This window comes from Phlebotomus papatasi, chromosome 3, assembly GCF_024763615.1.
Source record: "Phlebotomus papatasi isolate M1 chromosome 3, Ppap_2.1, whole genome shotgun sequence".
Taxonomy (NCBI): Eukaryota; Metazoa; Arthropoda; class Insecta; order Diptera; family Psychodidae; genus Phlebotomus; species Phlebotomus papatasi.
In genome coordinates this window covers 34802771-34828118 of record NC_077224.1, presented here as the reverse complement: position 1 = coordinate 34828118, position 25348 = coordinate 34802771, and the positions used below count along the sequence as shown (strand labels likewise).

Here is a 25348-nt window from a genome sequence, read left to right as displayed (position 1 = left end):
CACGGCTTAGTGTAATTATATTAGAAATATTGGTTAAAGTGCATTTCCATCATTTTCCACTAGGCCGTCTCTCGGCTTAAGTCGTGTGTCTAGGGCATTAGCCACCCATAGTATTAGATAATGGTATGTTATAGTTTTGCCTTCGAAGGAATATTGACGAAACCACTCTTTTTTCTAAATTAAGTAACTTCCCTTACTATTCATTGAAATAGTTATCAGCCTCATACAAACATTTTTTGCACAAATTATACGCAATCAAAAATTTCATTTGTTGGCTAACTACCCCGGTCTCCCCTAATTAATGTTTTATTTTATTTTAAAACATTTATATATTTCCAAAATTATTTTGCAGATTATCTTTACCATTCTGTCTTTTTTTTATTATCAGCGAGTAGATTGATAAAAATTCAATACGGGCAATATTCTCAGTCTCACTTACTTGCTTTCGTTTCAGTGATAAGGTAGTCTTCCTTGAGAGAAGACCTAGTTCTTCAAGTTTTTTTCTGATTTGAGATTTCATAATGATTGGTTTAGGGTTTTATTACGAGATCATCCTCGCTGCATTCCTTATTCTCTACCTCTACTATAAGAACCACCGTCCAAGAAGTGTAATCTGTGGTGTTTATCGACAAGATGCAAAGTTTTCGACTATCAAATATATTCTGATGGCTATACTCTTAAAATTACGACAGGTAAGTTATCAGACAGGTGTTTCTTTTTTGAAGATTATCTAATCTTAATTTCTTTGTGAACCCTGTGAAAGTAGAAGTCCAAAATATTGAGGTTGAGAGTCAGAAAGTACTTTAGTGGAGATATTGAACCACCTAATTTTGACGATTTGGATCAAGTTCAGCCTCTATCTTACCACAAAAATGCAATAGATGCGGTTTACTTTAATGGATCGTCTGAGGACCAGCAAGTGTTAATGTGTGGATTAGCCAGAAGAAAGAACAACCTCGTTAATGGTTTTCTCTATCTTCGTATCCCAGAATTTAGTGATAAATTTTTGCTTTCTCCTCAACTTCCGGACACAAATCTCTATCAAACTGAATCCGATGGGAATCAATTTAAAGCTGAAGGCCTACATTTGAAACCATTGATCCCCATGAAGACCTGGAAGATTATCTACAAGGGCAAAATGCAATTTGAGTCAGCAAAATCTGAAGCTTTTGATGTTGAACTCAATGCTACATTTACCAGCAATCTTCCGGTTTTCAACTACGACACGGATATGCACTTTTCCAGTGCAGCAAGAGCAATGTCGCGGGAATCTTGGACAAGGGAGTACTTTGAGAACCTCAAGACATTCCATCAGACCCATTATGAGCAGTATGGAGATGTTAAAGGATATGTTATAATTGAAGATGAAAAGTACGATATCTCGGTGAATTCTGTTCGGGATCACAGTTTTGGCCTCCAAAGGGATTGGAGGATCTTTCACAGATACGTTATGCACTTCTTCACTTTGGAAGATGGCACGAGAATAACAATTGGAGTAATTTCTATTCCTGTGAATTTCTCTAGCATTGTAGTTGGATTTGTAACAGATTCAGAAGGGAAGAAAAATCATCCTGTTACGGATTGCAATTTTAAACTTTACCAACATGGAGAAAATGGGAATCCTCCTCAGAATTATGCTTTTACCTTTACAACAGGTAAGCTTTTGAGTTAATTTCTAGGGTCTAGCTTAAGAAATTAAATAAATTTATTGCAGAACTCAAGACTTACCTTGTGGAGGTGAATTGCTATGCCATCCAGGAGTTCTTCATTGGTTTAGAAAGGGAGAGCAGAGTCGTAGAATTACTTTCACGATTCACGGTGAATGGAGTTAGAGGTTGGGGAGCTGCTGAATGGCAATACAGAAATTTATCTGGACCACCGCGATCCTAATTTCACTCAATTGTCAAATAACTTGAAAATCTTTCAATAAATCACTCTAAAGTCCAAGAATTAACTCAAAAGAAGACAATTTTCCATTTTATACTTGAAAAGCCACGTGAACATGACCGTTAAACAATTTCAAATTCAAATAAATCCTTCGTTCAGTGAAATTTTTATCGTTATCCAACTTATCCAACATCGACAGACAAAATTTTACGCGGATTTATAACCTCACTTTCCATTGAGGACGCTTTTTCATTGTGCTGGATTTTCTCAATTTTCTGCGTTTTACAATAATTTACAAAAGTTTTTCAAGCTAAAATGGCAAATCTAAAGCCACTGCAGTGTTTGAATCTCGGTAGTTACAAAATTCAATTGTTATTTAGTGAAAAAACTGATGTTTTCTCTTATCCCTTTCAGACAAGAATCAGCAGAGGAATTTCATCAAATTCTTTCATTCCCTGGGCAAGGTGAGTCCCTCCAAGTATTTTTTTTAATCATTAGTATAAACTTTATTACTCAGTAATGCTCATTAGATAAAACACAATTGATTATTTTGCACACTCTGCAAATCAACCGAAAACATTCTTGGCCTTCTCGCCGAGGCGCTTCCAGAATCCGGGCGCCTCGGTGGTCGTGGAGGTTTCCGTGATGTCCTTGACAATGGCTTGGACATCTACCTCATAGTCTGGGTTCTGATATTTTTGACTAAGGTCAATATCTACCGTGTCATCCCAGTCCATTGTCTGCTGCTGCAGATCTAATTCCTCATTCAGAGGTTCCTGAAAAAAACAATTTCAATCAATAATTTGGGGCTTTGAATCTTGAAGATATGGGCTATTTGCCTGTCCTGTGACTCCTTGTCGATTTATTCTTGTGGCTCTTGCATTTGAGTGTGTCTGGGTATGAGCCATGCTTTCCAATTTGTCATAGTTCGGGTCCCCAGCTGTTATTCGTGGAGTTACCCATCCAGAAGAGAATTGATTTTGTCCTCCAAAGGCTTGAGCACTGGCTGATGCAGTCAGGTGAAATTGTGGCTGAAATTTATGAATTTAGAGAGATTTTTCATAAATTCAAATAACACGATACTCACCACTGCTGCCTGATTTGTTCTGGTTATTGTCGTCTTCTGGTACTCCCTCCTCCTGTATTCTCTCTGGCTCTGTGGCACAACGACTGGGATGGGTTCGGGTGGAGGCAATCTAATAGGTGCTGGTGTAGATAGTCCAATCTCCGGCTTCACAGGATAGAGCCCAATTCCTGGTTCCAATTCGAGTTCCTCCTCTGAGAAATAGTCATCCTCAAATTGTTGAGGAGGCTGATCCCCACGATCTTTGTTAATTGCCTTCTGTGGAGGCCGATGAGAGCCAGATCCGTTCTTATTGTGGATAAAAACTGTTGGGTATCGGGCACCCAAATCTGTGAACTGAGTATAAATGGGATGGATCCATCTGCCGGCAGTTGTCTTCCTCCAACCCCATTCCCTGAGAATTTGGGCCAATCTGTGCACTTCATCGTGCATGATGCGTAATTGTCTCTGCTTGACTTCCTGGAAATTGCTTCCTCCATGGGCTTCCTCAATATACCAGAGCGATTGACTCTCACTCTCATGGGCTTTATTCCAACGAGCTCCTTCTCGCTGGAGCCGCTCAATTTCCTGGATGATCAGCAGGGAGTAGAAGTACTTACTCTCATTGTTGAGTCTCTGTTCAATTGAACGGATAAACTGAGAAAGAAGAGTAGCACTGTTGGCTCTTCTCTGCCACTCTTCCAGGATATGATTGAGCAGATCAATCTCTTGCTGGATGAATCGCAGCAGACGTTGCCTCTCACTCTCCTCAATATTCCTCTGACTAGCCCATTTCTGATACTCTCCTCGAAGCCTCCTGATGTCCTGCCTAATTTGCTTCTCCCTGTGCTCAATCTCCTCAGCAGATAGAGTAGAGTCCATGGTGAGGATGTGGGAGGAAAGTTTACTAAAGTCCAGAGGAATCCTCTCCAATTTCCAATCTTCCAAAATCTTAGAAAGCACTCGAATCTCTTCCAAAATTAATCCCGTGTGTTTTTGCTTCTCAACGGTATTCCCTTGCTGAAGACTCCAAGTCTTTAGTTCATTGTTCAGTTTGGCCAATTCCTCATTGATCTTCTTGGCATACTCATCTTTTTGCTCAGTGGTCAGGGAGTGTTCAATGGAAAGGATGTACGTTGAGAGTTGTCCTCCAGTTCCAATTTCATCCTTGGCCTTCCAATTGGCCAGGATCTCATTGAGTTTGTTGATTTCCTGGCGAATCCAGAAGACCTGCTGCTCCCTATCCTCACGATTGATGTTTCCTTGGCGTTTCCACTTCTCCAGCTCTTGCCTCAATCTCACAAGTTCTTCCTTGATCACGATAATCTGACGTTGTTTCTGTTCCTCAGTCAAGGTGTGCTCTATTGAGAGAATATGGGCAGATAATAGCCCTCCAGAAGTCTGAGATTCTGTCAATTGCCAATTCTGGAGAATGTCCTGTAGTTTTTGTATTTCCTGACGAATCCATGCCATTTCTCTTTGTCGAACTTGCTGATTTTCATTGGTTTCTCTCGTCCATTTTTCCAACTCTTCCTTCAGTCGTGCAATTTCATCCTTGATAATGACTGTCTGGAGAAGTTTCTCTTCATTTGTGAGGGTAGATTCTATGGCCACAATATGGGATGACAAGAGATTTTCAGGTCCAGGAACTTGAGTATTCCGCCAATCCTCAAGAATTCTCGTGAGGGCATTTATTTCCTGCCAAATGGCAAAGACTTGTTGCTGCTTCTTCTGATTGTTCACATGGGTCAGGTGATTCCATCTCTCTAGCTCTTGTTGGAGTCTTGAAATTTCCGCCTGAATCAGCCCAGTCTGCTGTCGTTTATCCTCTTCCGTGAGGGTATTTTCCACACTGATGATGTGCAATGACATCTGCTTTCCTGGAATTATGGTGATCTGACTGGAGTTCCAGTCATTAACAATCTCTGTTAGGCGCTGAATTTCCTCCTGAATGAGCGTAATTTGCTGTTGTTGCTTCTCCTTGTTGACGTTCTGAAGCCTCCTCCAGCGTTCAAGCTCGAGTCGTAGTCTCTGGATTTCAGCTTGGATCACGGCACTCTGTTGAACTTTCTCTTCCTCCGTCATGGTATTTTCCTTGATGATGATCTGGGTAGAAAGTTGATTTTCAGCTGTAAGAGTGGGCTTAGTTTGGCGCCAGTCTTCCACAATCTCTGTAAGTTTCTTGATCTCTGTTCTGATCATTTGAATTTGACCCTGACGCCTCTCCTCATTAACATTGGCCATTTGCGTCCAACGATGGAGCTCCTGCCTCAAACGATTGATCTCATCCTGAATCACTCGTGTCTGGTGGGTCTTGTCCTCTTCCGTGAGATTTCTCTCAATTGTTACAATGTGAGTGGACAGTTGATTCTCAGCTGTAAGGGTTGGACGCGTTTCCTTCCAGTGTTCAACAATTTCGGTAAGTTTGTTGATTTCATTCCTGATCAGATGGATTTGGTTCTGTCTTTCTTGTTCATTAACATGGTGGAGTCTTGTCCATTTCTGCAACTCTTCCCTCAAACGTGCAATTTCTTGCTGAATTACACTGTTCTGTTCCACTTTCTCCTCTTCACTCAAGGAGTTCTCAATCTTGATGAAATGAGTTGATAGGCGATTTTGATCCGTAACCGTTGGTCGACTTTCTCTCCATTCCTCCACGATTTCTGTGAGTTTACTTATCTCACCCTTGATCAGTCCAATTTGGCTTTGTCTCTTCTCTTCCTGAACATTCTGCATATGAGACCATCTCTGAAGTTCCTGCCTCAATCGATTGATCTCTTCCTGGATCACTGCATTTTGACGACTGCGATCTTCTTCTGTGAAAGTTTTCTCAATTGTAACTATATGTTGAGATAGCTGATTTCCAGGAACAATCGTTGGCCGGGTTTCTTTCCATTCCTGAATAATATGGGAGAGCTTGCTAATTTCTTGATTGATCAGCTGAATTTGTTGGACTCTCTTTTCCTCATTGACATGATGCAAATGTTTCCATCGCTCCAATTCTTGTCTGAGTCGGTCAATTTCGCTGAGAATCTGCACAGATTGCTTCTCTTTGTCTTCCTCAGTGAAGGTATTTTCAATGGTGATGATGTGCTCAGATAACAGATTCTCAGGCTGCAAGGTAGCCTTTGTTTCCTTCCATTCCTCAATGATCTCGGTTAATTTGTTTATTTCCTGCCGAATGAGATTGATCTGATCCCTTCTTTTGTCCTCATTGACATGTTGTAGATGCTTCCATCTCTCCAGTTCTTGCCTCAATCTCTGAATCTCTGTATTGATCACTTCACTTTGATAAGATTTATCTTCCTCGGTCAAGTTATTTTCGATCGTGATGATGTGTGTTGAGAGTTGATTTTGCGGAGTCAGAGTAGGTTTAGTGGCCTTCCAATCCTCAATAATTCTTGTGAGTTTATTGATCTCTTCACGACACTCATAAATCTGTTCCTGTCTTCTTTGTTCATTATCCGTTGTCATCCTACTAAATTGTTCCATTTCGTGGCGTAGTCTTCGAATTTCATCCTGAATCACTTGGGATTGTTCGTCTTTCTCCTGCTCAGTCAAGGTATTCTCTATTGTGAAGATATAGGTTGATAGAGGGGTTTCCTGGTAGTTTACTTGATTGGATTTCCAATCTTCAATGATCTGATTGAGGGTGCTAATTTCTTTCCAAATCAAATTAATCTGCTGCTGACGTTGCTGAGCATTTCCAGTTGAATGTCTCTGCCATCTTTCGAGTTCGTGTCTCAGTCGCTCAATTTCTTGCTGGATAATAGAGGTTTGTCTCTGCTTCTCTTCCTGGTTCAGAGTATGCTCGATTTGGATGATGTGAGAAGATACCTGACCGACATTTGGAGTTAATACAACTTGTTGATTCCACTCGGTCAAAATTTGACGAAGTCTCTGAATTTCTTGCTGCAGAGCATAGATTTCCTGTCGTCTCTGTTCCTCACTGACTCCCTGAGCATTTCTCCAGACTCTGATCTCTTCAGTCAAACGTTTGATCTCTTGCTGGATCACCGCTGTCTGTGTTCTTCTTTCTTCCTCGGTAAAGGAATGTTGGATGGAAAGAATGTAGGATGATAGAGTGTTTTGAGGTCTAGGCTGTGGCGTATTGATCATATGTGAAAAATTTCGAATAAGTTCCTGAACTTCTTGATAAAGAAGTTCTTCTTCCGTGACACGATTTCCTGAATATGGATATCTCCAACCGGTATTGTAAGTAGTTTGATTTCGGATTTGCTCAATGAGTTTGTATATTTCGTCCTGAATCTCCTGTTTATTTGTTCCGATATTAGTATCGTCTATCTCAATAACTAGGGATGATAGCAAATCATCAATCCCATGCAACTGACTTCGGTTTAGTCGTGTAATTTCTTCCAAAATTGACTGAATTTGTTCCCTCTTGTTTTCTTCGGTGAAATTTCGGTTGAAGGTCACAACATGGGTACTGGGTGGACTCCTGGAACCATCAGCACTGCGATTGTACATGCTAACGGTGTAATTGACTTGAACTGACCCAGATCCTGGTCGAATAAGAATGGGCAGGCGATGGTATGTGTGGCCATTTTGGTTGAAATTTATTTTCTGCTGAACTTGAGTATCACCATAGTCATTCTCGATATTTGTGTGAATCATGTGGGGAGGTTGGTAATTTGGCAAGCGCTCCTCATAGAGATGATCATAGACGTGATGACGGGATGATGTGACTTGTGGACGATGAGTGACGACAGTGCGTGATGAATCGTGAATGTTGGTCTGAGATACATAGCTGGATTGGGGATTGTAGTAGGGTCCATAGGATTGTTGTTGCTGTTGCTGCTGCTGTTGAAACCTTCCCGACGAACCCATGTATTGAGATTGGCTCTGAGATTGACGAATTCCACTGTTGAATGCTTCAAGTTCTTGGGCAGCTCTCTGTTCAAACCAATTGGGCTGGGAAATTTGACTGTACTGAAGTTTACCCGTTTGCATATCCTTAATGATCTCTTGGGCTAAATCTTTGGCCATTGTGTCCACTTCTGCCTGTGTTTTGGCATCAAAATTGGAAGAATGGGTGACTTTTGAGGTGACTGATGTAGCACAACCGGTATCACCGCATCCTCTCCCTGAAGTCCTGTATTGCTTTTCATAAGTACCGCTCACTTGATGTGGGTACTTGGACGGAGATGATGCAACGGCTGCATTGTATTCAGCACGAAGTCGATCGGCTATCTCTTGAACTTCTGCCGAATAGAGCCTAAAAGAAAATACAGAACAATTTGTGAGATCTAGAATTGTAGAGCGGTGGAACATGTGATAAATACTGAGATTCAGGTTGCAGTCTCTGTTGTCCTAAATCCTCACATGATACTGCAGTGATGATGATGTTCAGGGCTAGGAAGAGAAAGGGGCCTTTTTTGCAAAACCTCATTTCAACTTCCAAAAGTCACTGTTAAAAGATGTGGAAGAGAAAAAAAAATCAGATGAGAAAAATCGCTCTGACGAAAGGTTAATCATCTCACGCCTTCCCATATCAAAGAAAATGTCTCACACACTCTTCAAAATCAAGTGGAATAAAGCAGTAAATATATCATCTTTTTCACACTTGAAATATTGTTCTAAAAACAAAATTCTCAGATGGGATGCTAAAGAGAGTAGCCGACACAGATAGATCTTTGAATATTAGGAACTCATACTCAACCGGTGAAATGTAGAATCGCATATTAGTTGAAATGTAGAAATCATATTACAAGGATATACCTATATCAGCAAGATAGTACAAATTTTGAATTCTAGTAATGAGATCAGAACTGCTAGAAATTTGAATCAATGGTGCTAGAAAATATACATTATTTTGCAAAACGATACAATTTACTCTTGAAATCTTTTGTAAAATTAAAAGGAACAAATGATAGAACTGCTAGGATTCTCAAACTTATAAAAGTCCACAACATGAAAACTGCTAGAATTAAGATTTCGAGATACAAAGGCAGCTTTTTCATAGCGGATAACTGACTTTTATATTATGATATTATAGAAGTCTGGGGTGACACGATAACCTATTTTCGATACTCTATCGACTGTCGATTCTAAAAAATTTAAACGATAGGTGCACTTCCTGTAACAATTTATCAACAGTCTCATTCGTTTAAGAATGTCGCAGTGAATAACCAACAATCCGTAAAAAGTCGACAGTCACTTAATCTAACAGATATAGTTTTATCGATACTATCGATTCGATGGTGTCGAAAAGTTATCATTCCATTCCTGTTCTCTTAAAATTGCATCGGTCATACTTTAAAGGTTGCGAGGCATTTGCCTTGGCTAGAACGGCACCGTAATCAGCGTAATGGGAAATTTGCCTTAGTTAGAATGAAGAAAAGGATGCACCGGGCTATGTGTCCTGGGTCTGACATGGTGAATATTTGAATATCCCAAAGGTCAGGGCAGCAATAAGATTTAGAAGAGGTTTAGTCTTGAGAGGAAAGATACATTCTCCTCTGGCACTTTACTTCTTTACTTCTTGAGTAATCTTCAACAGACTATTTAAGAACAGGAAAAATTACTACCTCCACCTAGGATTGCACTTAAGACTACTCGCTATGTTGGTGTATACTCTGAATCCGAGTTGCGGAGGTACTCAATCTAACTGATTATGTTATTGACCTTGCCAGGGAATTCATTCATTCATTCATTTTCAACCGCTTATCCCTATTGGGGTCGCGGGCCCATGACACCAAGGTTAACAGCCCACGCCTGTCGGTCCTCCGCCACTTCAGGAAGATGTTCGAGTTCGATCCCAAGGCGCTCCCATGCAAGATCCTGAATTTGATTCAGCCACCTTGTCCTAGGTCTGCCTCGAGGCCGAGGTCTCCTCACAATGGCTTGCATAGCTTTTCTGGGGAATCTTTCTTCATTCATGCGTTGAACATGTCCATACCATCGAAGTTGTGATCTCTCAACCCGAAGAAGCAGCTCCTCGACTCTTAGTTCCTCACGAACGGCCACATTCCTCACTCGATCTCTACGAGTGATTCCCTTGCCAGGGAAATCCACCAAAAATCATATGGGTAATGCTTTCTACAAGGTGATGTAGTTAGTCAGAGCAAGTGTTTCCGTAGTCCAAAATTTTTACTATCTTTACTTTGGTGGAGATTTTGAATGTGGGTATCAATAGCTCTGTCTAGTAAACCTCTGTCCATAATACGAAAACACTTGGGATTACGTATTATTCCCAAACTTCAAATATGGTTCTTTTGAAATGTTGTAATTTTAGGATATTATTATGTCGGTCTTTGGAAAATACAGGGGCACTATGCTAGGCACAAATCTGGGGTGTAATTATAACTTTTCGACACTATCGAATCGATAGTATCGATAAATCTATATCTGCTAAATTAAGTGAATGTCGACTTTTTACGAATTTCTGGGCTATTCATTGTGACATTCTTAAAAAGTCGTGACTGTTTGTAAATATCTGTATTAGTTACAGGAAGTTCTGCTATCGTTTAAATTTTTAAGAATCGACAGTCGATAGTGTCGAAAATAAGTTATCATGTCACCCCTGCTTTTTGTGAACCGATTTTGAATTTAATCATTATTGTAAAAGACAAGAGAAAAGGATTTAAGCTGTGCCACTCAGAATACACTTACGGTTGGACTTAAAGTCTGTAAATTCAAAACAAAAGACTACATAAGTATAGAATAGAACCTTTGAAACATTTCAATTAAATTCGATTCTACAAACAACTAATATGAGTTCCTACATTTACGTAAGCGATATTCCTAACAAATTTGTATATTTATTTTTGCCTCTTGAGTGAGAGATTTTTTTTCGACTCTCCTAATGTCTAATGTATCAATAGGATTTATAAATATACGACAAATCACCACGTTTTCATTCAAAAAGATATCTTCTGTGACACTAAATTTAGATCCACAATAATTCACAGTTGTATTTAATAAAAAAAGCGCTTTAGAGTAAAAAAAAGGCATTGTCTTAAAGTGATTTCTTATCATGAATAAGATGCATTCAGTAAAAAGTATTTACACATAAAAACAGAGATAATCCCAGAGGTCAGTTATCAGTTAATATTTCGCAAATTGTTTATTGTCACTGGGAAAAAACGGGATTTTCAGAAAGGAAGTCCTGGTTATTTCATTAGAACACGTCACTGTTATTCCCAACTATGCAACTTCTGGAAAAACTAGGATGAAATAATTTAATCAATTTAACAATTAAAAACACTCACAAAATGGGTTTCTAAAGAAAGACTAATTTTTTTATTACTCAGCCCAAAATCCACAGGCCTCTTTTCACTTTTATCAAGTAACTTGGATGAAATCCGAACGAGAACTGAGTGAAAATCGTCTTTGGAACTTTATTTATAAAATAGCATGTCACTGCCGTTACTGCTCGTGAACTACAAAGACACTCATGTAGGCCGAATCATCTTAACACCCTCTCTCGCTCATATATATGAAATTTTCTTCTTGCTTCACTTATGGGTTTTCTTTTCCGGACAACACATATGTGTATATGCAAATGATTATACCAACAACTACATCGGAGATATTACCCACAAAACTTTGCCTTTAGGAACTGCTGAATGGTCAGCAAAGTGTTGTCACAATGTCCCAAAATAAAGTTATGCACCAGAGATCTCTCTGTTTTTGAAGTTTATTATTATAAATGTTGATCAAGTGTGAAAAATAATTTGGAAATAATATATATTTAAACGCAATTTAATGAGATGCATTTCATGTTTGATGAAATGTTCTAAATCTGGATGTTATCAATAAAAGGGGTGGCAAAGCGTCCTACCTTTGCGAAATGCTCGAAATCAAGACTTTGATGCTAGATTCTATACCTTCAAAATTGATTGCACATTAATTGTTTTGATAAAGAAGGTTTCATCACGATTTTGGGGATCTCAGTGGCGCAATAGGCAAGACCGTTGGGTCTTGCAACAGAATGTCAGAAAAAGACATTTTCACTGTGATAAAACGTAATAAAATGCACTAGGGTAAAGGCTCATAATTTTGTACAGTCTGCTTATATACATCGATGTTCCAAGTTTGAAGTGCGATATTTTCATTACTAATTGACTTTTTTTGTTACTCTCTTTTAAGAAGGGTTGTTTAGAAACTTGGCAAAGGTTTATTGTCTTTGTTTTTACTAAAATTAGTCTTAATACGTTTAAAAATGAATTGATATGTAGAGGTGAATTTGACTCGAATTTTGGACAACTTGGTTATTAATTTGGACAACTTGGCTGTAAATATGGACAGTTAATCCGCCTCAACAGGATGCCTATTGTTCTTCATTTCATGAACTAATCTTACCATGTCCTCTTCCTGTTTATGTAAGGGAAACGTAGAATGTCACAAGAAGCCCAGAAATTCTCCATATCATTCATTAAAGTGAGTTGACTTCGGTACTCCAAGTAGTGCGGATTCGCTCATTCCCTGGACTTTCCGGGAGCCTTTCAAGGCTTTTCTCACTACATCTCTTTCTAAGAGATGATGCTCCTTTGTTTCTCCAGGCATTTGTCCAACCTAGTCATCATTTGTGAGCTAAAACTTCACGAAATTTCGTGAGAAAAACACCTGTCCAAAATAAGGAGTATCACCTCACTGGTGAATGTCTTAAAATATTTCCCATTTTTCACACGAAAAATCTAATTCACAAGGCAAATCTCACTTAAGGTCAAATGTACAAATCACTACTAACGTGAATCAACACAATTTTCAATGAATATTCAATAATGTCACTCAAAAAAAGCGAAAACGCATTGTTAGTACTTCACCACAGCTAAATAAGACTGAAGTAAATACGAAGTTCTGTCATATTTTTCGTAAGCAATTGCTCACACTGAATTTTCAACAAAGCAATTTAAACTCAAATCATATTCAAAATTTAACGTATTTAGTGTTAAAATCTTCCAAAAAGAATAAATATTTAGATAGAATTCATTATTCATTAAATATTGGAATAAAAATCCATCATTTTAATCAATTTATTTTTAGTGTCCAATTTTACCCTCAAAGTGTCCAAATTTAGAAACTGTCCAAAATTATGAGCCTTTCCCCTATGCAGCGAAGAAATAAATGAAAACTAAGCCTTCTTGCAAGGAAATTTCTAGTCATGCATTATTATTATTATTATTTCTTATACGGGGATGGAATTGTCAGTTCCATTCCACGTTGAATCAAGCACAGTGAACATCACTTTACGCAATCCAAATTTTTGTAAAATAATAGGCCTTAGGGAGAAGGTATAAAAAGGAAATTTAAAAGAGTCAAAAAAATCGGGGTTCTAGCATTACTCTCTCCGTAGAGTTCGAGCAATAGAACGAATAATATTTAGAGGACAAGAGATTTTCTGAGAAATCTTCCATCTATTTTTTTTTTTCAAACAAAAACCGTGAATCAGTTTCGCGGAAATCTATAAAAGTTTGTCTATTTTGCTTTGTAGAAACCCAAAACAACCGTGAGAATTTTTGATCGCAATGATTTTTATTCATTGCACGCTGAAGATGCTGAATTGGCTGCTAGAATGGTGTTTAAGTCTACAGCCAGCATGAAGATTATGTCTGTTCCAGGAGATGATGAGGACATCGAATTACCCTACACCGTACTCAGCAAGAACAACTTTGAGAACTTCGTGAGAGAATTGCTCCTTGTGAAAAACTATCGAGTGGAAGTCTACGCAAATAAGGTAGGATTAAATTCAATTTAAAATTGATATTTTATCTAAAGGATACAATAATTCTCAGTTTTAAGACTATCTATTTAAGATTATTTATTGGAGATATTTAGTAAGTAACGTAATAAACTTCGGTGTTCTATCAAGGTTTGTTATACAGGGTGGTTCATTTGAACTGCAACCAATGCTAATTAACCTCGCTTGTAGTGTGTTATGCACAGAAAAAAATATTTTGTAAAATTGTTCGTAAATGTTTGTTAAATCCTATGGCAGACTTACGAAATGCTCGTGAATCATATAACCCACAAACAAGTTCGTAAAAATTTGTACTTTTTTCACAAACATTCGTAAAATGATCATTTGACGAATTTTTTTTTTTTTTTTTACTTTTACAAACATTTGTTCGCAAATGTTCGGAAATGTTCGTAAACACACAAAAAAAAATGTTTGTAATTTTTTTTCATTTGCTTGTATTTGTTCGTAAATTTTTGTTTGTCTGGCAAAAAATTTAGGAACAAATACGAACAAATGACAAAATTTTACGAACATTTTTTTTGTGTCTTTACGAAGATTTACGAACAAATGTTTGTAAAAGTACAAAAAATTTTCGTCAAATGATTATTTTACGAACAATCTTTGCGCGAAAAAAAGTACAAAATTTTACAAACTTGTTTGTGGGTTATACGATTCACGAGCATTTCGTAAGTGTTCCATAGGATTTCAAAAACATTTACGAACAATTTTACAAATTTTTTTTTGTGGTGCTAAATACTTTTACGACCTAAGCCGAGAAACGGCTTAACTTAATTACAATCAATATAATGTTTAGCCTACATTCCCATCAGTTTCTGACTGAGGAACTGACTTGGCTATAAACAGGCTTAGTCGCTTCTGGACTTTAATAATGGGTATTTTCAGAATTTAAGGGAATTTAAATATATTATAGTCTTATTGTGACTTAGTTGAGTTTCCAGTATTTGACTGAAAAGGCAAAAATTTCTATCTTTAGGGCTCTTCAACACCTGAATCCTGTAGCTCAATACAATATGAATTGGGGTACCTTCGAAATCTGTTTTTGTCCTATTTTTAAATGGAACTGGACTTTACCATGATGTAATTCAGCTCAAATCAATTGTAAAGCAAAATTGCCTGCATTATGATAAGACGTAATTCCTTTTAAAAATAGAAGAAAAAATTACCATTTTCAAAGGTACCCCAATTCAAAGGTACTCAGCTTCTCCCTACAATAATTTGGACTACTTAGCACTTGTTCTGATAAGTTTGAGCATTTGGTTTTCCTGAATAATGGGTCATGGTATTAAAGTGCCCGAAAATGCGTATTGGAAAATTATCTTTTAATAAATTATTTAAACATGTTGGCTCGCAAAAATTTCGATAATTCCCTCTTCATACTGGAGGTTTAACCCAGTTTCCGAAGGTCTCACAAATCAAAATAACAAGCAATTTTATAGATTTTTCCGATTTTTTAAAATCTAACGGATCATTTGCCTTTAATATCCAATCCTAAACAACAATTCCCTAAAAAAATATGCCTAATGACGAGTTAGAGGAGTTAAGCCAGATGATTAAGCATTTGGTCTGAAACCTCTATAAAGGGAGTGGACGTTGCTAGAAAATTTGGCAGTCGAACGAAATTGGCTAAATAATTCGTTTTATTTCGAAGTTAGGTGAAAAAGGCAGCGTGTTCAGCATATTTTTCTGAGTCGATCAGCAAAAATATGCTGACCAGTCAGCAGTTCTCGAACAAAAAGTGCTAACCAAATATATGGAAATGACACTACTGCCCTGATAGTGTTATTTTAAGGTTAGCAGAATTCGATTGAAAATATATATGTAATATATATATTCAGCTGAATTGAAATTGGTAAGCTTTTCGTGCTCGCTGGGCGGTGGCCGAATACAAATTTAACTTGACTTCTCCACGTGAGACATTTTGTAGTCAGGTTAACACTAAAAATGTGCCAGAGTGTCTAAAAGCTAAACACAATGCCTCATCGTAAATTCGTCGCATTTTGATGGCTCCTAAAAAGATTCGAACAGTTTGCGAGCCACAGCACCAAAAATGATCATATAAAAAATTGAAGTAATTTTCTCAAATTTTGAATGTTTTTTGAAAGAAAAATTTACTGCTGGAACTCTACAGAGAGAGCAGTATAATCCCTCGATTTTTTCACCCCCCCCCCCCCCCCCAAATTTTCACCTTCCACCCCCCGGAGACCACTTTTCGTAACAAATCTTCACGTTTCAGAAGATTTCTGAGAAATATCGTCACGCTGTTTGTTCGTCTGTCCGTCCAGCTGTCGTCAGCTCTAGAGGCCAAACGGTAAGAGATAGCGACTTGGGATCTTCGGAGGACCCCTCATTAGTCGCTATCTCTTAGGATCGTTAACATGCCCCTAACTTCCCCCTACCCCTCCCCTTCCCCTCCAAAACTATGTTTTTGGGGGATTGTTCGAAAACGCGTCGTGCGATTTTTTTTTCATTTTTGGATATGTTTTAGAGATTATCCAGACGAACATTTCGCCCATATACGAAAGATTAAAAGGACACTAGAGTGCGCATTTATCAAGCGCATGGGGTCATGTTTTGGGTCGTTGGAAAGGTCTTGGAATTTCCGACAAAACTAAACCGGTTCCAATCGGTAATGAAACGGTTCATAACCGATAAAATTTTTTTATCTGAGAACCAAAATATTACAGTAGACTCTCTCAAATTCGGGCATTTAGGACCGAAATGTCACCCGAATTAGAGAGAAATTCGGACATCAAATTGTTTGAAATGCAACGATTTTTTGTTTACCTGCATACTCATATTAGTTTACATGGTCATATTGACCGTAAATTTCATGAAAGATAAAGCATGGCAAATTTGAGCATATTTGCTTTATTTGATAATCATAATCGAACTTGAAAAATGTCAACAAACTTTTTTCAAATTTAACTGCTGCCCGAATTAAAAAGTAACCCGATGTTAAAGGAGCCGAATTAGCGAGAGTCTACTGTACTTTTTTAAAACTATTTTGGGGAATCTTTTGAGACGCTTTGCGAAATGTTTACATTAACGTTTACATTAATAAAATTTATTTTCAAAAAAGTGCTATGCATCATTTTGAAAAGTTGCAGTTCGGTTGGATCACCCTGTACTTTCGAAGACTTTGATAAAACTTTTTCAAATTTTATTTGGATGAAGAGGATAAAAACCTCTACTTTCAGTGTAGTTAGAAGACAAGAAATATTCTTTATACTTTATAAAGAACTGTGCAAATTTCGGACATGTTGCATATAAGCCTCAAAGTTCTAAGTTTTAAATTAATTTTTTTTATTATATTAATCGATTTTTTTGTTTATTCTAATTTATAAATTTTAGTTTCAATAATGTTTTGTGTAAAAAAAATCTAGGGTGGAATAACCGGCTATCGCCATGTTTAGGAAAAAATTAAATTCATTTAATCATAACTTTTGAATCCTTGTTACAAGATAAGTCAAATTTGACACAAAGTTACTTAGATGTATTGGCTCTAGATACGTGAAAACAATAATCCTAGAACATAACGCTGGACTACTTAAAAACTGATTTTTATTAATAATGCAAAAATAACCATTTCGTCGCCACTTTTTACCACTTTTCGCCAGTTTTGTAAAATTTGTAACCACTTCTCGCCACCCACTTTAAAAGAACCACACTCGGTTATTTTAGGCAATGCTATGAAAAGAATACATTCACCATTTCTCTTTCCTTGTGATCACTTTATTATTACTCTCTTTAAATGATTTTTCTTCACTTTTATTTGAGAAATCAAATTATGGAGCTTTTGCAGAAAGTAAACAATGCAGATTTAACAACTGAGAATGTACGAAGTGAAGTTAGCGTCGCCTATTGAAAAGATATGGCGACAGGTGGTAAAATCAATTCCAGAATATTACCACTTCTCGCCATGCCTCATTTTTATACAAAAATAATATAAAATGAAATATTAATTGACTAAATACAAATTTTATGTATTCCACAAGTGCAATTAAATATTCAATAGCCAAATTATTTACCCAAATAGGTATTTTTGGCCTGATGAAAATTTGACGACACTTAGTACATTTGGTAAGAGATGTTGGATTCGATGCACTTGCTTAAAATATTGCTCTAAAAAGTGATCAAAATCGTGAATCCAAAACGAATAATAATTATTTTTCGATTCTATGCGTAGAAGCAGAAACAATACAAAAAAATTGCGACTCATTTATTTCATAAATTGCGAAAAATAGCGATTTCAATGTAAGTGGCGAGAAGTGGGGCACTGGCGAGAACTGGTGATTCCACCCTACTGTTTTACCACATTTATTTTCTCTAAATAAACTTAAAATTATTCTTGACACAATTCAAATTGAGTAAAGATATAAGATCTTCCTTTGTGTGATATATCGGAAACCAAAATTTCTCAAAGTTCTTTGCTATTCCGGAATTCTCTTAAGGATCCTTTTACAGCATTTCGTGGTATTGTTCCTTTAGCATAGTAACAGTTTTAGGTATTTAAAGAAATTAAGAGTCATTTAATTTTGAGAAATAAAATAAATGTCCGATATTGCAAGCTGTCCGAAATTTCATACAGTTTTTCTGGTATAAATTTCAATATCTCCAACCTATTAAAAGAACTTTAGTAGAAGTTTCAAGGCTCATTTAACGTTAAATCAAGTTTTAACTAATTTTTATATTTTGCAATTAAAGTATAACTATTATTATAATTATTTTTGTAAGATACCGAACACCTCCACTCCCTCCACTTTTATAAATTTTAACACAACAATTTTTTGGTTCAGGGTGGGTCTAAAAATGACTGGAAGATCGAACTGAAAGGATCTCCTGGGAATGTTATTCAATTCGAGGACATTCTTTTTGGCAACAATGAACAAATTAATACTTCAGCAATTATGGCTTTGCAGCTGAAGAAGGAAAATCAGCTGAATTCAGTTGGATTGAGTTGCATTGAGACAACAGATCGCATTTTTTCTCTGATTGAAATTGTCGATGATGATTTTTTCACAGAACTCGAGGCTATTGTTGTCCTTCTAGGACCCAAAGAGTGCCTCTTGCCATCGAAAGAGGGTGAGGTGAGTGGGAAATGTTTTTTTTTTAATCTTTTGTAAATTTTTGGTGCTATAAAATTATATTCTTTGGCGCGGGGATGGGTTTTTAGTATGAGAAAATCAACGCACTTTTGGAGCGAAATGGTGTTCTTGTGACTGTGCGCAAAAGGCAGGAATTTACAGTGAGCACAAGTGACTTTGAAGATGATTTAAATAGGTTACTATTTTTTGAGAAAGGTCAACAGGAAAATCTCAATACTGTGCTTGGGGGGACGAATAAGACATTTGCACTGCAGACACTCAATGTGGCTATTAAATATCTCGACTTGGGATCTGATTCATCCAATTTCGGACACTTTCAGCTGAAAGTGATGAATCTCAAGAGATTTGTGCATTTAGATGCTGCAGCTGTATCAGCTCTCAATATCCTCCCAAAGCCAGGAACGTCTGTTACATCACAGGTTTACAGGTGTCAGAGTATTTTGGGTGTTTTGGATTACTGTCGAACGCCCCAGGGGAGACGATTGTTGGTTCAGTGGCTGAAGCAACCACTGAAGGATATCGAAGCCATTAAGGATCGTCATGATATTGTGGAGTGTTTTGTTGAATCTCTGAATACGAGGAAGGAAATTCATGATGACTATTTGAAAAGAATCCCTGATATAATGATGCTAACGAAGAAATTGATGAGGAGAAATGCATCCCTTCAGGATGTTTACAAACTCTATAGGGTCGTTGGAAGAGTTCCCAATCTCCTGGGTCTCCTGTCCGACCTAGAAAATTCAACTGTGAACAATATTCTGTCAAAACCCATTAGGGATACTTATGGGGATCTCTTCAAGTTCAAAGAGATGATTGAGAAGATCCTGGACATGGAGGGAATTGAGAAGGGTGAATACTTCATAAAACCCTCCTTTGATGAAGAATTGCAGACGATGAAGGAGAAAATGGATGAGATTGAAGAGAAAATCAGGAAGGAACTTCGAAAAGCAGCCAATGATCTCAATTTGGACGAAGGATCATCCATCAAGCTCGATGTTGTCTCTCACATTGGTTATCACTTCAGGATATCCCTCAAGGAAGATTCTGTCCTCCGGAAAAATACCAAATATCGCACAATTGATGCTGTCAAAGGAGGTGTCCGATTCACCACGGACAAACTAACAGATCTCAACAGTGAATTCTCAGAAGTTCGCGAAAGTTACGAAGAACAGCAAAAATCCATTGTAGATGAAGTTATTCGAGTTGTTCTTGGCTATCTTCCTCCACTCACAAATCTCAGTCACTTAATTGCTCAATTGGATTGCTTCACGAGCTTTGCTGTTGCAGCAACATCTTCTCCAATCCCCTATGTCCGGCCCAAAATGCGCCCAGCAGAAACACGTGTACTCAATCTCAAGCAAGTCAGACATCCTTGCTTGGAGATGCAGTCCGATGTTAACTTCATTGCCAATGACATTGATTTCCGGAAGGATGAGACACAGATGTATATCATCACGGGACCAAATATGGGCGGCAAAAGTACTTTTATTCGATCAGTTGGATCTGCTGTCCTCCTGGCACATGTTGGATCTTTTGTGCCATGCGATGAAGCTGAAATTTCAATTACAGATTCAATTCTGGGCAGAATTGGAGCTAGTGATTGTATCATGAAAGGTTTGAGTACCTTCATGATTGAGATGATTGAGACATCGGGAATTATTCGTACTGCCACGGAGAATTCTCTGGTGATTATTGACGAATTGGGCAGGGGAACTTCAACGTACGATGGATGTGGAATTGCCTGGTCAATTGCTGAGTAAGTTTTATCGCATATCTATGTGATTCTTAACAATCTCACCTACTATAATCCTATCAAAATTTCATGTCATCCGATTGGCGTCAAACTTTGTTAAAATGTGTTTCAGCACTCCTTGATCACGAAATGTAGATGGCTAAAATGGTAGATGGCTAAAAATCTTTTCCGGTCATTCAAACTGAGAGAGATACCGACTTGCGGTTTTCGGAAAAGGCTGTGTATCGTGTGAGAATTGCAACTTGGTGCATTTGAAGACCCCATATTCTTGTTTTCTCAATGTTTCGGTCCCTATGGAATGGTTCTGGCTCAAAGTGTAGTACATTATAGCTGGACCTCTGAGCTTTCGATTAAAAAAAACTCAAGAACTCAATTGAGACGCTTAGAGCAGAAGTAGGAAATGCATACAAAGCGACCACTTCTACTCTGAACGTCTCAATTAAACTCAGGCTTATCCTAGAGAATTTTTAGCCTGCAAATTTTTTCAGTAAGGGCTTAGCTAAAAGACATTTATGCAGAGAACATCTAATAAAATCAATTAATGATCCTAAGTCCTTTGTATGTGATACTATGGGACAGAGGTGTGCAAGAACCGTTGAAACCGAACAAACGTCAAATGAAATTTGTACGTCAGTGGTCAAAACGCTACCAGAACGAACTTATTTTGACGTTTATTCGGTTTTTAACGGTTCTCGCACACCTCTGCTCTGGGATAAATCTTTACTGTCAAATTTTACAGGCTAAAGATTGTTTAGGATCAGTCTTAGTATGTTTGAGCCCTACGTCTGCCCGATTCCCCTGACCCAAGCTAAAAGAGATAAAAGAAATGTCCTTAAAATACCCATAGCTTCGATTCTAATTGTCAGAAATTGATTATTGAGAGCGATTTATAAAGATCCAGTAAAATACCGCATCTCCTGATATCATCGGAAGTTTGTAAAACCACCGCTAGATGCGCTATTATTAAAATGAAAATTTTCCATTATTCTAAATCTAACTGTGTTATCACACTTGCACATTAAAATTTTAATATGATTCACATTAATTGTCGCTGGTGAGAGTCCAAATGTGTAATTTGTGTGTTTGAATCATTTTATATTCAAAATTTGATCTATTTGTTGATAAAAAGGTAGACTTGGGCCGCAAAATTTGATATAAATTGATTTATAGCAATAATGCGAAAAATTAATGCGATTTTCTCTGTAATTTTTTAATGTGAAAAATATTTATGCTTTAGGTAAATTTAAACTTATTTTTGCAGGCCAAGTCCACTTCTTTAGCAATAAATAGAAGAACCATAAAATATTAAGTGACTCAAAGACACAAATAACATATTTAAACGCTCACAAGCGACAATTAATGTGAATCACATTAAAATTTTAATGTGCAAGTGTGATAATGCCGTAAGTTAATCAGCTCCTGCCTTATAGCATGGATTGTGCTGAAATTGTATTGATATAACTGCACCTTGATCGCTTCTCGGCCTAGCGCCTAAGATCAAAGTGTAGTGTCATTCATTAGCTGCACCTTGTATCATAAGTGCCCTGGACAACCCTGACCCAACGTGTAAGGGGTCAAAGTAGAAAAATTGACCAGCCTCTAACTCCGATTTTAATGAACATTTTGACCAAAATTTTGGTATGTGTTCGTCATGTTGAGCACTTTCAGATGTGAAGAAAGGATAATTAAAAGAGATTAAATCGCGATGAGCCACCACGCAAATTCCGATACTCGCGGGAGAATTATCGTTACCCATTGGAGAGCTGCATCCCTGAGCAAACCCACTGCACTCACCAAAAGGCAACGATAGACTGACTGATAGAAAAGGACGTGCGCACAGCTCCCCTCAAGAAGTCAACACCTTAAGTGACGGCTTCTATCCCAGCGAGCACAAATACGATGATGACTCAAGTATTAATTATGCTATTCTAATGGGAACTTTAATAAATTTCATCGAATCTGTTATGCATTGTTCTACAGATGGTACTTCAAAAATCACCACAGATGGCACTGCTATAGCTTTAAAATTCAAACTCATTTTTATCAAAAACGGCATTGTGCGAGTTAATGAAATTTTAGAGTGTTGTAGTACAGTCTAGGGCGTTTCTAAAAAGTGGCGTGGATTCGCTGTGGTTTCAATAGAACCACAGATATAAGGGGTCAAAGTTCACGAAATTCAAAAAAGTCATATCTCCGGTTCTATTTTACCGATTTTGATGAGTGAGAGCTTAAGCGAAAGATCTCACCAAATGCTACAACTTTCTAGAACATTTGAACTTCGTGGGATCAACACCAGGGGCGCCACAGTCGAAATAACCAATTGCAATATCACATAACCTCAATTATCTCGACTCTCGCTGAACCGATTTTGATGATTACTTCGACATACTTGTAGAGGAAATTTGTGTCTATATTTCGTCCAAACATCATTTTTCGATCAAATAATGGGATCTATCCGATTTTGCCGTTTAAGTGTGAAAAAATTGATTTTTCCCATAATAACGCTTTGAAATCACTCAGATGCCAATTTGACTACTTCTACTCGACCAAGACACTTAAAATAGGGTTTTAAATGGAAAGTGTCACAAAATACAACAATTCTTTGATATAGTTGAAGTTCATCAAATGAACACTGGGGGCGCTCTGGTCGAAAAAACGAGTTCAGAAACAAACAACCTCGATTATTTCGGCTTCTGAGTAATCGATGAGATCAAGTTCTACGGCAAAATTATAGAGAACATTCTGATCTACGTTTCACCCATATTTCACTTTTCTGTAAGTCCATCCAAAACCTTGATATTTTGGTTTAAATACAAAATTTGTATATAATTTCATGAATTTGATTTAATATAACCGAATGGCGTCCCCCAACTTCAGCTCTAAATCGAATTTGCGTACATTTCGAGTTAGCTCACATTAAGAATCTCACCTACATAAGCCAGCTAAGATTATCTGTCCCTTTCGTTAATTTACGCATTTTCATTGCAATTCGTATGCAAATTCTCCATTACCGTATTACCTTATCGGTGGCACTAGGTGAAAATAATATAAGAAAATTGAAGAAATAAAATGAAAATGCGATAAACGTTGAACAGAAAAATTTTACGAAAAACTGTAGCCAAAAATTCTACAGTTTTTTTTTTTGCTTACCGTTTATCGCATTTTCGTTTTATTTATTCAATTTTTTTATTCTATTTTCACCTAGTGCCACCGAGTATGAGATAAGGTAATACGGTAATTGAAAATGTGCGTAAGAATTGCAATGAAAATGCGTAAATCAACGAAATAATGTGAGAATTTTACTGTCAATGTGATTCTGCCCTAAATTATTTAATTGTCTAAAAAATCTTAAATTTATTTTTTTTTTCAATTTTAAATCTCAATATCTTTTATTAAATATATATAATTATAGTCGTATCTTCTATGTGTCTAATCTGGTAGTTTCGCGTCCTTTCCATATGGCTCTATTGTAACCACTTAATCACAAAAAAATCATTAAACACGACAAAAGACTGCAGCCTGAGAAGAAACATTTGCGCCATTTGGCTCAGAAGGCTTGTAAGCAATACTAAGACGGCGGCGGACGTTCGGATCGGGAGGTTATTGTAAAAACACATGATGGCACATAATGTAAATACAATTTTATCCGTTTCGACCATTGAGAAGAGTTAGTTCACTGAGAAAAAAAAGAGGCTACGATTAACTTTTTTTCGACTTAACTTTAACACTTTTCGGGTGTAAAAATATATCAACATTTTTTAACGTTAATTTTACACCTTTTGAGGGTAAAATCAACATGAAAAAAGGGTAACTTTAACTCCTAATACACCTAGAAAGCATAATATTTACACCGATTTCGGATCAATACTGCAGGGTAAAATTAACATTTCCGGAATGTTATTTTAACTTTTTCTGATTTCTCTCAGTGTTTGACACGATTATCTACCCCCAAAATCCAATTCAAAAGCGAATTTGCAAGCATTCCGAAGTTACTTGTAGAATCTCAGCTATCATAAACTTACTTGGGCTCATCACTCGTTTTTGAGAAAATTTTAGGAAGTTTTTAAAATTAAGCAATAATCATCAACAAAAAGTTTTCAATTGCCTTAATTTATATTAAAGAAAAACACACTTTATTATAAAATCGCCAAGAAATGATAATAATTTGTTCAATGTTAAGCCAAAAATCGCATGAAGTCTTATTCCATAATGCCTTTTCTCTCTTTTTATGCAGATACCTCGCCAAGGAAACCAAGTGCTTCACTCTTTTTGCCACTCACTTCCATGAGATCACAGAACTTGCTCAGACAGTGTCCACGGTTAAAAACAGTCACCTTTCAGCCATGGTGGAGAATTCAAACTTCATCTTGCTGTATCAGGTGAAACCTGGACCAATGGACAATAGTTTTGGGATTCAAGTGGCCAAATTGGCGGACTTTCCGGAAGATGTGGTGAAACTGGCTCAGAAATGTTATGACGAAATTGAAGATCATTTTTCCAATTTGAAGTCCAACGCCGATCCGGAAGCTGTAAGTCTCTTTGCAAGTTCTCTCGAGAAATTATCTGATGTAGAATCCCTTGAGGATATCACAAAGATTATTGCAGAGGTAAGGGGTAATGTTAGGAAATCTGGAAATGAGTATTTCAAGTCCATTTGCCCAGAAGTTTTTCAATAAAGTTTTCTGTTCCTTCTGTTTCGATACTGAAATTTGTGATTTTCCGTTAGGATTTCTTTGGTATTTTTATGATTTGAATTCGTTGTTCTTTTGCATTGAGATTATCTTCGTTGAATTGATAAGAAGGTGACAGACGTCAAG

At 37.2% G+C, this 25348-nt stretch overlaps 3 protein-coding genes across 4 annotated transcripts; 2 read left to right on the top strand and 1 right to left on the bottom strand.

Moving 5' to 3' along the window:
* Positions 1–665: 665 nt before the first annotated feature.
* LOC129805257 (uncharacterized) lies at positions 666–1890 on the top strand. The gene is made up of 3 exons (XM_055853039.1): positions 666–692; positions 767–1655; positions 1715–1890. Exons 1-3 carry the CDS (start codon positions 666–668, stop codon positions 1888–1890), a joined length of 1092 nt encoding a protein of 363 aa, XP_055709014.1.
* Positions 1891–2096: 206 nt separating this feature from the next.
* Positions 2097–25239, top strand: LOC129805424 (DNA mismatch repair protein spellchecker 1). The gene is made up of 6 exons (XM_055853311.1): positions 2097–2239; positions 2302–2351; positions 13407–13649; positions 18470–18760; positions 18847–20534; positions 24766–25239. Exons 1-6 carry the CDS (start codon positions 2203–2205, stop codon positions 25205–25207), a joined length of 2751 nt encoding a protein of 916 aa, XP_055709286.1. The 5' UTR covers positions 2097–2202; the 3' UTR covers positions 25208–25239.
* On the bottom strand, positions 2369–11287 carry LOC129805423 (trichohyalin). 2 transcript variants are annotated; one of them, XM_055853310.1, is made up of 6 exons: positions 11220–11255; positions 10980–11136; positions 8254–8378; positions 2975–8186; positions 2727–2918; positions 2369–2663 (listed from the first exon to the last, which is right to left on the bottom strand). In XM_055853310.1, the coding sequence occupies exons 3-6, from the start codon at positions 8358–8360 to the stop codon at positions 2454–2456; spliced, it is 5721 nt and encodes a 1906-aa protein (XP_055709285.1). In that variant the 5' UTR covers positions 8361–8378; positions 10980–11136; positions 11220–11255; the 3' UTR covers positions 2369–2453. The 2 variants fall into 2 exon arrangements, with proteins under 2 accessions (XP_055709285.1, XP_055709284.1); XM_055853309.1 differs by lacking the exon at positions 10980–11136 and having other exon boundaries at positions 11182–11287.
* Positions 25240–25348: the final 109 nt, after the last annotated feature.